The sequence below is a fragment of the Centroberyx affinis genome, unplaced genomic scaffold, assembly GCF_046629955.1.
Source record: "Centroberyx affinis isolate AG114_WGS23_722 - 3 ecotype Tasmania unplaced genomic scaffold, CSIRO-AGI_Caff_v1 ptg003255l_1, whole genome shotgun sequence".
NCBI classification, from domain to species: domain Eukaryota; kingdom Metazoa; phylum Chordata; class Actinopteri; order Beryciformes; family Berycidae; genus Centroberyx; species Centroberyx affinis.
The window spans coordinates 16,515-29,276 of NW_027281279.1; the positions used below are offsets into that span (position 1 = coordinate 16,515).

The following is a 12,762-nucleotide window of genomic DNA, read 5'->3' on the forward strand; positions in this document are numbered from 1 at the left end:
AGACTCAGTGGACTCACCAGCTTTCACAGTCTGTTCTTACATCTTAATTAATAGCAATGTTAAGATGAGCTTTGATGTCTTTGACTTATGGATATAAGAATTGTTTCTACAAAATAAATAAGTTGTACTGAAAGGTTTTATGTATTTAAATGACAAAAATAAATTGATTAAAACACTTGAGCAACCTCCAAATTAGTGTAATGTAAGGGCATCAAAATTAGTAGAATGTAAGGGTGTTCAATTTCCACATAAACTATAAAAGCGAGGAGCACACACATGGATCTATTTTGGGTACTCTAATTTATTTTCACTCTTGCTTAAAAAAATGTTCTCAGCAGAGCTGCAGACAAATTAAGTGATTACAGTGAAAAACAAAAGACTGAACAAAATCAATTATCCAGCTCTTTAAAGTGGTAGAAAGGAGGAAGAAGAACTCAGAATACATGTTTCAACCATTAGTGTTGATTATTAAAAACATGTAGCCATTTGGCCAGAGGGGCAATAGCATTAGGAAGACTGTCCTTCTACTGGAGGTTCATACATTTCATATTTTCCTCACTAGATGGCAGCACACTGCAGTACTGAGCTGTGTGCTTATGGCAGTGGACTAACTCTGGTAAAGTGCCAATATATATCAGGGGCCCCTAAAGCCCTTACCTCTGCTATTTTTAATCTCTGCAGAAAGATCACTTTATTAAATTAACTCCTCTGTGTTCACTTTGACATTTCTAACGCCCAGAATCTGCACTCTGTTAGGCCTGACAAAATGAAGGGGCAAGCAAAGTCACAAGGAGAATAATGTCTTCTTTGTGTTTGTTTTAATTAAAATCTTAACATTATTTCTCCAGGTTATATTTCTTCTTCCCTCCCCCCTGCTTATGCTTGTGTGTAGGAGGAGGCTCTCATCAGAAAGAAAGTCTCTGCAGACATTTTTAAAATGCATCCCTACACATTAAATTTTCGCTTTATGCCTGAAACTGATTTACAGATATGTATACCTGCTATCATCATGTGTTTGCACTTTAGTTCAAACATATTTTTTTTTTTTTTTCATTCTTAATCTGAATATGTCAAACGGAATTCAGTTCATTTTTAAGTCGCTGGGGTATATTTTCTGCCGATGGAGGCTGAAAGGGGATTATACAGTGGAAAAAGTACAACACTGACCAAAGTTTTCCACTTTACCAAAGTAGCTTTTCAGCTTTTGCCTGCAGTATAGCTTGCAGTGTAAGCTTTATCATCGGTCTTGTGTTCAACAAATAGACCAAATGCAGCACTGAGTAATGTATTGAGGTCGGCGTGCCAAAGCAGGTGAGGTGAGACTATTGTGAAAATCAGACAGAGGAGCTGGCAGCTGGTGCGACCATGAAGTCATCAGGCTGTAGCCTACATACACACACACACACACACACACACACACACCCACACACACACGCACTCACACACACTGTCTAAAGTTGGCCCAGTTTTGAGCTACATAATGCAATACATAATCTAAAAGTGGTGAGCGTGCAGTTGTAATCAGTGATGTGGTAGTTTTGTAAACTCTTTTTACTGGGTTTTCATGTATCAGTGTCAGTACAAACAATTAATCACAAATCCTTTATACATAGCCTACAGCATTGGTGTTATGACAACAATGAGATTTACACAAGGAGGAAAGAAGGTACATTGACATACAAATAACCTAATTTGAGATAGATATATGGCAGCTTATGCAACACAATGTCAGAGTCATACATAATTCAACAATTTAAACCTAACCATTCTAATGGCTTCTCCCACTTAAGAAAGCTCTGAAATTCACCCATAAGGAAGTATCATAATCTCTCTAAAGACAGAACATCAATGATTCGAGATTGCTAACAGAGGTGATGTAGTGGTAATTAAAGAGGTGGGTAAACTGTGACCTAAACAAAAATCTAACTTGCATCAGGTTTTATATGCAGGCCTGTAGGCTATATGTAGGCTATAATGTGTAGGCCTAGGCTACTCTGAATGGGCAGGCCGAGCCGGGGAGACCCGCAGCTTTCACTGGTGCGAATATCATAAAGCAGAGCGAGGATTGGGAGACACTTTTATGAGCATACACAAGGAGGGAGGAGGCTGTAAAAAAGTGTTTTGTTGCCACTCCATAGAAAACAGGAGAATTGGGTCTACTATTTAATGAACGCACACGGCAAATTAGTCAGCGGATCTTTAGTAAATGCATATCTACACAGACAATAGTGGAGCTCTTTCTGTTTGCACAGCAGAGGGAGAAGAAAGGCATAAGGAGGGAGAGTAACTAGACAAGAAAGAATAAGGTAAGAGAAAAAAAAAACCCTCTCAATGAAAACGACCCCCGCTCCCTCCTCTCCTCACAGGCCAAGATTATTTTCAGCTGCTCGGGACTGGAGGGATTTACATTAACCCTAAACTGCTCCAGGTCCTGCTTGGCACCGTCGCCTTGCGCCTGTTGCCTCATAAAAAAATGCCAAGGGTGCCCTAGCTGAAACAAGAAATACCGACACATCACTTTCCAGCCCCCCCAAAGCCCCTCCCCCACCCATCCCGAACAGTTTCCGTTTGTTGTGATTGGGAGCAGGTGGGCTTAACTGGGTCCCGTTCAAGTACATGCAGGCTGCGCTGCTTTGTCCCCGCTTCCCGGGCATCCTGTGCCAGTTTGAATGAACACCATCTCTCTTATTAGCGCAGCACTTAATCAAAACTATTATCCAGGCTACGGACTCTGTTTGCAGCCTGCAGCATCTTTGCAGCTGGCGAGACTCGCAGCTCTGCCCACCAAGAGACCTGAGAAGTGTAGTCACCCCAGCCACAGATACAGATCTTGGGCCCCGGCCCCTGCTCGCAGTGCCAGGTGTTTAGCTTGGAGCAGAACCACGGCCCTGCGGTTACTGGCTGCTTGCACTGTAACCCTACAGGTCCCACATCCCACATCCATGGGCAGAGAGAGGTTACTGTCTAACCTCAGCTGTTCCCCCTGTTCCCCTGCCCGGCGGAGAGGCTGCACACCACAGCCTCTGATAGATAGATAGATAGATAGATAGATAGATAGATAGATAGATAGATAGATAGATAGATAGATAGATAATGCATTATGTTTAATCATACAATAGATGTTAACATATAACTGTAGTACAAAGTAACCACTTAATTATTTTGTATAGGCTACCTATCATTGTTGAAATTGCATTATAAATCTAATAGTCCTCGATGTGATGTGCTATTTCAGGAAAATGCATCATCAGATTTAGTCATGATAGGCTACAGCCAACAATACTGTTCATGAAGAAGAATTACGCTCATACAATGCCAATGATTTCAGAGGACCCTTTGAAATAATTTCAGAGGACCCAAAGAAGTTGATAGCCGATAATTAAGTTACAACAAATGCAGTGCGTAATGTGCCGCAGCCTGAGCGCATTGTCCTCGGTGAGAGGTTGAAACGGGGCAGGGTGAAGGAGCCAGCAGGCTGTGCTTTTAAAGACCCGGAGAGACTATAAAACTGGTTTCATGCCCACTGGTGTAAAAGCTCGACTTGCAGTGCGCACAGACGGAGGTAGGCAGAGCCGATAGAGAAAGGAGGACAGACACACACACACACACACACACGTACAGCACACACACATAGTACAGTGCCTAAAGTGGTTTGATTTGCGGCTGTCGGATCACTAACACATAGAGACATACGGGAAGAGAGAGGCGCACTCTTGGGGAAGTCAGCAAGACTTTAGGGCGGCATTTTCCTTCATTTCACTGAGATTTTTTTGAAGTATTTCACCAGGAATCTGCCCGCCTTGAGTGTCAGAGATTGATTTTTTTTTATATATAGGAGCGCATGTTTGCTACTTTAGTGGATGGGATGCGCGTCTTCTCAGTAACCAGCCAACCCGGTGGTGTTTGACTCATTTCCCCCCTGAGCTGGACACACTAACCGGTTTGCTTTCTATAACCGGGGGAAGTTGAGCTTTTAAAAAACCTTTCAGGCCGTAGGCTACTTTTGACGCCACGGAAATGGGACCGTGTCAACTGGAGTGCGTGCCCGCGCTTTACCGAAAAAGTTTGCTTTGGACTGCGCTGCTGCTGTGGCTGACCGCCGCTGTTGACGGGACCTGGAAGACGGGACTTTACAAAACCTACTCAACTGGGACGCAACTGAGCAGAGACCAGACGGCAGCCTCCCACACCTCAGTCTATCAGAAAAGGTAAGATGGGATAATCAAGTCTACTTTAATGAGAGCTTCACTTTAATGAGGACAGACGAGCTTTGGATTGCTTTAATGCAGTCTATTTATATTATTAAATTACCTAGACCTCATGTGTACTAAACCTCACATTTTTGTCTTTCCATACGCTAATAAACATCCTGTTTACATCAGTGTTTAAACCTTAGCCCTACTTTTTTCTCCTTGTTTACACAATCAATAAATGCCATTGCAGAGCTACTCCCATCCCAATCCATTTAGCAGGTCTCATTGTCTTCCTGACAGTCGATTTCCTTTTTCCTGTTCTGGCAGCACACATTGCTCTGCTGACTCCCATCCTCATTGTTGTCCCTGCTTACCCACCTACTCTCTGTGTGGCCCTTATGGCTCCTAAGAGCCCCGCTGTCTCTGAGCTGTTGTGCTCTGCTGGGCTCTTTATTTGTCCAGCAGCAGCAGCAGCAGCAGCCCTCTGCTCCAACATCTGCTCCCTGTCAGCTGTCAGTGTGCTCCTCAAAGATGTGCTCCGACCCCTCAGAGGATCTAGCACTAAGCTCCACACGAGACAGGCACAAAGCACCAACGTAGTCCTGGGATCTGCCAGCATAAATCCAGCTCTTATGTGGCTCCCAGCAGTGAAGACAGGATGCATCTTGAATCAGCGTTACAGACAGCGAATGGGGAAGCGATGATTTCTTTTTTAATAAAGTGCGGCTTGAATAATAGCTGAGAAAAAGGTCAGTGAATGAATAGGGACATGAAAGGAGAGCCTCTCCCTGGGCGACAGGCAGCACAGTTGTTGATGAGGGCGGATCTGAAGGAGAGTCGTCAGACTAAACACAAAGGGAAGAACACCGGCCAGCTTTGCTTCCCTCCTGGATAAAGCGAGTGTTTGTCTCGGAGGCTGGCCAGTGCTTAACGAAGAGACGACGTTTCCCATCACACAAATATTTATCCTGTTAGATTTAAAGTATGTGTGTGTGTGTGTGTGTGTGTGTAGTTATGGAGGGTGGGGGTGATTGAAGATCCTCCTGCCTGCCTGCTGAGGCCTTTCTCCTGGGCGTGTCCAGGTGGCTTGGCGAGGTCCCGGCCTCGGTCCGCTGGTTTACCTCCTCCTGTCACTCACCGGCAGAGGTTTGTGGACATGTTTACTAAACACATGCAGCTGGGGCTCCGCAGCATCTGGGCTTGTTTTGGGAAGAGGAGATGAGTTTACAGTTTACTCGGTGTGCTGCTGTTTGAAAGTTGCGGTTTGGGGAAAACGGAGACGAATGGAGGGACGGATGGATTGCGAGCCGCTGCTGTGAGTCAGGAGGCAGAGAGGTCAGTGGGTTTGAAGTGACATTAGAGGAGCTGGAAGTCTCTGTCCACCTGCTGTCTGGTCTGATCTACAAAAACAGGCGTGTTTATGATGTGTCAACAAAAGCCAAACAGTGGCAAGTGGATTTTAGAGAACAGGAGGCTCTCAAATGGGCAGAGCATGAGCAATTTGACATTCCTAAGCCACAACACCTTCAGCGCCTAAATCATTGGGATTTTGGCACTGAAGGGGGAAATATTATTTTTAGAGAACTGGGAAAAGGATCTGTCACAGGAAAAACAATAACTAAGAATGTCTTCCCAGACTAGCCCAGACTTCACACACTGATTACCCAAACGAAGGGGATTAACAACTCTTGAGTAAGTTCTTGACTAGTGCAGAATAGCCAATAAAGCGTTCATTCACCCTTGTCCTTGTTAATGACTACATGAGCTCAGCACAGCGAGGGGTTAAGAAGGTAGCTGCTTCTTTATTTCTTGTCTGGCCTGCTTCTTCTTCTCCTGTGGAGGACCTGTCATGGTCTGACAGGCAGTCTGAGCCCTGTGAACCCCTCATTCCTCACCCATCAGCACCTTAACCATATCCACGTTTCTTTAACCATGGGAATGGAGATGACAGGGATTCCAGCGGCTAAGACTTGTGTAGCTTAAAGGGGAACGTCACCAAATTTTGCCATTCAAATAACTTGCTCAAATATGTGCACTTGCTTTGTATCAACATTTGGAAACATTCATCTCTGTCTCCCCCTAATCTGTGATACCAAACACATGTACAGCTCCATAGATAATGGAACAGATGGTGATTTTCTGGGAATGAGGGCATATACCAGTACCACCATTACATACAGCTCATTTGGCTCAGACAAATATTGCAAGTGTCCACTCCACAAAGTCAGTGTCTCATTCATGGTCAATGGAGCAGCTCTAAGCCGCACGCTGGCATGACATCACAGCTTAGAGTCCTAAACGTCTTTGGTTTCTTGCTTTTGGAAACAATCGGTTCACATTCATGAATCCTAATTGGGCTGCATGAGGCCGTAGGTATGACAGATGTAAATTCTTCAACTGAGTGGAATTCCCTCAAATAATCTCAAAGCAGTTGCAGTAAAACATGGAGATGCCAAATTCCCTTTTTTCCTGAATTATCTTTCTTTTCTTTTTTTTTTTTTTTACCTCCGACCACAAACACGCAGGACAGAAACAGAGACGCACATACCGAACCGCACACAGACACAAACACACTCCGAGCTCACAGGTGTTCCAGACCCAAATGCTCAAAACAGACTTGCTGTCCAGCTCAACGGCGGATGAGAGTTTTCCCAGTTTCTCTGTGAATCACTTAGCCCGGCCCTTCAAGGCCTCGCTGCGGCGCTTTGATGAGCTCTAGATGTTTGCTTTGTGGGTTCACTGACCCAGCGAGGGGATTTTTATTGGGGATGAAGAAGCCCCTTTTGCCAGGACTAGTAGGAAAGCTTTGTCTCTACTTTTCATTCACCACAGACCCTGACATGATGGCTTTGAACTGCATCACAATGGGCCACCCCTAATATTCTCCATTAGCTTCTCATTCAGCAGCTCTATAACGCTTTCGACATGTAAACCCGACTAAACACACCGCTATTACTTTAATCTGTTTTTGTTTAATTCTCCCTCTCTTTCTCTCTCTCTCTCTCTCTCTCTCTCTCTCTCTCTGGTTCTCACGCTCCTGCTCCTGTTACCAAATTATACTAAACATTCTTTATTTTACGGTATTCAATCAAACACTTGAAGGAAGTAAAAGCTTTTGCGCCAAATCATGTGTTTCATTGTCCTCTCCAGGCTAATTCTTATATAGCTCTCTCTGTTTTTCTCAGCAGCTGCAGATTATAACTCGTGGAATGTCATATCCCGCTCTCTTCATTAATGTCACTGTCTCTCTCTCTCTCTCTCCCATTCGTTGCTGCACCACATTTATCTCATGCCTCTTCTCCATCCCGTGGGACCCACAGTGCATCATAATTGTCTTTCCTTTCCCTTCCTTGTTCCCATGGGAAGCTCCCTTGTGTGACCCCTATGGTAAATTGACCTTTGTCTCATCTCCTCCTCCTCCTCCTCTCCTCTCCTCTCCTCTCCTCTCCTCTCTCCTCCTCTCCTTCTCCTCCTCCTCTCCTCTCCTCTCCTCTCCTCTCCTCTCCTCTCCTCTCTGGCCGTATGCCACATCTGTCTTTTGTCCTTTGTTCTCCTCAAGTATTTTTTTTCCCACAGCCAGAAATCCAGAGAAATTCCTTCAGATTTCTATCATACTGCAATTCAAAAATATTTTTGAGTGCTCAGTCCTCCTCCTACAGCAGAAGAACGGACGGCTGGCTGCAAAGGGCGTCAGACTTTTCAGCTTTGTCCCAAAAGCAGGGAGTTATTGAGAGGGAAAAAACAGTGGAACAGAAAGCACAACAGGGATTGCACCTGGACGTTTTTCACCACAGTGTCGTTCTGCTTCGAACCAGCGTTTCACCCTCCGTCAGTTTCACAGGGCTTGGCTCTCAGCTTCCACCTCCCTGCACAGCCAGTTGCTGGAAGTGCACTAACTTAACTCAATAGTCTAGTGTGATCATGAAAGATGCAGACTGCACAGTGTACGAGTCCCGAGCCACGTCGAGGTGAGCGACTACTCCTTAAAGGATATAAGCTTTTTTGACAGGTTCATGAGCTCTCCATCAGCATTAGCATTCATTTGGGGTTCAGCACGTTTTTGTTTCCCCCAATGTTTTACTGTCTTGGCGTCAGTAGTGTTGAGGAACAGATGGGCCAAAGCTGTGATTTTTCCATCCCTGAAGAATTAAGGATTTTTCTCTTAACTGTTGGCTGTGATGTGTGTGACTGCTAGAGATGGCTGATGATTTATTTAGTTTGGGCCCAGCTTTCTGAGTGCGCCATGTTTGCATAGAGACCTGATACTCACGGAAGGCCTGCTTGGTGCCTTTGCCAGTGAAACAGCATGGTGCTGGTGGGTTTCCCACTTCACAGCACAAGGACACCTCCAGCAAGAGGACGGCGTTGACTATAAAACATTTTAGAGAGAAAGAATGAGTGCACCTGTGTCCCTTGACATGCATAAAGCCAGGCAAAACTCAATGGACCATTATACAATAATTCTCTCTAAGTGAGGACGGTTATTTGCTGTCAGGCTAGTAAACAAGTGTGATTTCCAGATGAGCTTTGGTCTCATGGAGATAGTGCTGTTACCTGTGCTCAGTTAATACAGTTATCTCTAAGCCCCAAGGCCAAGAGAACATCAAAACAGTCTCCCTCCCATCCTCCATGAGGTGAAGATATTAGCTATTTTTCTCACAGTCACATACTTATTATGTGTGTGAATCAGGGTCAGCAAGTTATGTTTTGCTACAGCACAAGGCAAGTCAATTGGCAAGTCATCATAAGCTCTGTTATGCAAACTGCTTTTTGTTATTCCATTCACTGAAATGGCACTGGTTTGCGTTTCCTCTTTTGTAATTACATAAGTGCAATGCAAAGAGAGAGGGAGACCATAAACCCGCCCCCACTTCCCCTTCTTCTTCCCCCCTGGTGACATTCTTAGCTGTTCCCAGGTGAAGCTGTGGCCTCCCCTCAGCCTGGGAAACTCTGATGTTTATCTGTTGGTTCTGGAGGATAAGTGGTGGGGAGGAGTTGGGGTTCGCCCCCCTGCTCCCAGCGCTACCTGACCACAGCTCTTCCAGTCTGGCTTTTTCCACCGATGCTTAGAGCAATTTTTTTTGGACTGTGTTCGTTTTTGTAGCCCTTATGGATGATGGATATACTAAGTTACATTAAGGGAGGGTCTGTATTTAAATAACACTCGCAGCAGATTTATTACCCACTTGCTTTACGTGACAGTGGTTTATGATTAGAAAGTGCAAGCCATATCTTACTTTTGCACATTTTCCTTATACTTTTATTCCTCCCTGGAATATTGTCAAGGCTTTACCTACAACTCAAGCTTTCTTCACTGATAACTGTAAACCGGCGAAATAGCTTTTTTCAAAATACAACAAAGAACAAAAAATAATATTATCTTAATCGCCCTGTTTTTGTTTGTATACATATGTATGAGAGGTATGATTTTCATGCTTATGTAAGTGAAACAAAAGAGAGCTACATCACTACATAGACAGCCAGTGAAAGTGGCTGACTCTTCATGAAACCACACAGGTATCTTGGCCAGAAACTATCAATGTTATATCAAAGAGAAATATCTCTAAAGCACAGAAGGGCCCAGGTCTGTGTGCGGGCACCGCAACATGTGGGGATTGTTAATGGGAGCTGGTTCAGGGCTGCTCTGCATCCTATGCCTTTGGCAGTTTCCTTTAGTGTAAACGCTCTCTCTCTCACACACACAAACATATGGTCTCACATATTGACAAACAGACTTTGGTGGAAACACCCTCCCACTCTTGCAAACACACTGGCAGCAGAACACACAAAGTGTCGTTATGTGCTAAGAGGCACACAGTCTCCTTTGTGGTTTCCACATACGGCTCTCTCTCTATACATGCTATTGATTGTCTAAACACAGGCTACAGTAATTGTTTTCCATGTTCCTCCTGCAGCTATAGAAATGTGAAGGTAATCATGGTATTTGTACACTTCATTGTTAATAAAAGACTAGTAACACATGTTAGCTCTAACAGCCTCAGCAGTTTTTCCATACATTAGAGCCCTCTAACTACCCTTCAGTGTTTCCTTGATTTGATGAGTAGAGGGATGAAGGGAAGTAAAAAATACCACTATCTCCAAACAGATAGGAATTACATCTTTGCAGGTCTGTGTTTCTAATATTTACTAAGGTAAACACACTTTGTTAGTTTTCAGCAGGCACTGGTTTCCATCTATTCACTGAAACTCAGAAACTGCCTTCTCAAGCTAAACCTTATTGCCATGTTAGTCTGTGAGAGTTTTCTTATGGTTCCTCTGGCCTGGTTTGCCAGTGGCTTCATTCTATCAGAAGGGCCCGCAATTTAGGGCAACTTTAATGAATACCATAATAAGATTCCCTACTTCAATGAGCATTATTTTGCTTGTTAGCATTCTTCTGACCAATAATGCTGTGATTGAAACCATACTGTTGCTCCAATGCCAATCAGGATCAGATATCTCTTCCCGTTAGAAGGCTAGTGGAGCTGAGAGTTCTTGATCGAGGATAAAACTGAGTTTAGCTATCACTCCGCTCCACTGAATCCCTCATCTATCTAATTTTGGTGACTTTTAGTCCAGTGGAGCTATAACAGGAGCGTTTGAGATTGCGAAAATAACTCATTGTGCTTCTAGAGGCCTAGGAAAGAACTAGGAAGTGAATAAGGGAGCATGCTCCAATAGCCCAGCTCTAACAGATCATATCCTCACTATCAGATCTTCACCCCTGACCTTTACATAAGCTTTCTTTCCTGGCAGGTCAGTTCCTTCACAGCCTCCCCAGCTGTGCAAAGTGAATCCTGATAAAGTCTTGCAAAGTCTTGTCTGGGAAGGGAGTGGACTCATGACCCAGCACTAGCCCGTGTAGAAAAACTCACTCTAATCTCAGTGTGGGACCCCTTCTTCCCCCTCCATTCCCTCCTCAGTGACTCTGCCTCTTCGGAGACCCACAGAGACGAAAGCTAAGGGATGTGTATTGATAGGGGAGCGACCGCAATGTAAATACAGCCTACAATGCACTCCTGCAAATCTCATGGCCGATTGAACCCATGTAAACACCATAAAGGAGTTTCAAAAGAAAAGGGTGGGGGGAGGGGAGGGGAGGAAAGAATCAAAACCCCTGGGTAGAGAACAGCGTATTGAGCGTGAGCGCATGGCTAATTTCCTTTTGTGAGTGTGCTGTGGTGTGAGTGCATGTGACTGAGGGAGAGATGGTGTGGCTTTTATATTCTATATGGCTCGGTCTGTTTAAAATATCAACTGTTCTTCCTTGATTTAGTCACTTTGAGAATGTGATTTTCATATCAATCTCTCTCTCTCTCTCTCTCTCTCTCTCTCTCTCTCTCTCTCTCAGGAACTGGTGTCCTCATACGGTCACTAAGACGGTGACTTGCCAGGTACAGAATGGGACACTTCTGCAGCGGGTCTACCAGACATGCCGCTGGCCACAGGGATGTACAGGGGGCAGGTGAGAAGGGGGAGGGCACCTGAGACGCCCAACTGTATCTCTGAGATGTAAAGCCTTTAAAGGAATAATCCACCCTGACAACTGTTAAAAAACAGCTATTGTCGATGTACCTTGCATTTCTGAGCCCGTTTTGTTTGGTGGTGTGTTTTTATTTGCCCATGTGTAGATGTAGACGATGTGATATCGCATCGAGAAATCTCCAGTGCAGTTACAATGGAGTTAAAAAAAAAGATTCAGCAATCATACAGGGAGAAATCCATCGTAGAAGGCACCAATTTCTCCACCGACAGAAGCCTCAATAGACCACAGGACATGTTGCATTTCGAGTAAGGGATGCAACTTTTTCTCGACTGGAAAGACTCGCTCTCTTGCTGTTACTATGCTAGCACTATTGCTCTCCCCACCTTCCACGTAAAACCCACAGATAAATGTAACAAATTCATGCCCATTCTCGGGGGGGAGGCTGTCAAAAGGCATTCTGGGAAATGTAGGAAATCACTAACTGAAGTAGAAGTAGACGTGGCAGGTTGAGGGAAAGTGGGCAAACCAAAAATTACAACACTTAATCACAGAATAACCTCTGTAATGATGCATGACAGTGTAAGAGTATCCCAGGGTGGAATTTTCCTTTAATTGTGCTTCAGATTCACAGATCACACGACACAGAGAAAAACAAATGATCACAGTCACACTACTGCACATTATATACATAGGCAACAATGACTTCTGCAGTTTTTACGTGTGTGACAGCAGTGGGTTTTGTATGTCCCTCAGCTACAGGACGGTGGTCAGACCTTCCTATAAGCTGGTGTACCGCACTGTGACCTCTCTGGAATGGAAATGCTGTCCGGGATTCAGCGGCGCCACCTGTGAAGAAGGTAAGTCAAAGACAGGAGTTAACGCAGAGGGACCAGAGGACTCAAGAAGGGTCGACGGGCGATGATTCAAAGACACATCCGCACATTATTTACACAGCAGCAGATAAAAATAAAAGTTTTAGGACATGGTGTTCTGCTGAAGCAGGAGAACCTAGCAGATGATTGATAGTTTGAGCAGAGGATCCAGTAGGTTTCCTCTGTGATTGGTTCTGGGTCTGTTGGAGCT

General features: G+C 44.6%; 1 protein-coding gene across 2 annotated transcripts in view; it reads left to right on the forward strand.

Moving 5' to 3' along the window:
- The first annotated feature begins 3,692 nt into the window (after positions 1-3,692).
- The window catches only part of emid1 (EMI domain containing 1), a 48,877-nt gene continuing 39,807 nt past the window's right edge, over positions 3,693-12,762 (forward strand). For both annotated transcript variants that reach the window (XM_071538324.1, XM_071538325.1), the window contains exons 1-3: positions 3,693-4,208; positions 11,545-11,658; positions 12,433-12,536. In XM_071538324.1, coding sequence (XP_071394425.1) covers positions 4,018-4,208; positions 11,545-11,658; positions 12,433-12,536 — 409 coding nt within the window. In that variant the 5' untranslated portion in view covers positions 3,693-4,017. The remainder of the gene's footprint in view (positions 4,209-11,544; positions 11,659-12,432; positions 12,537-12,762) is intronic.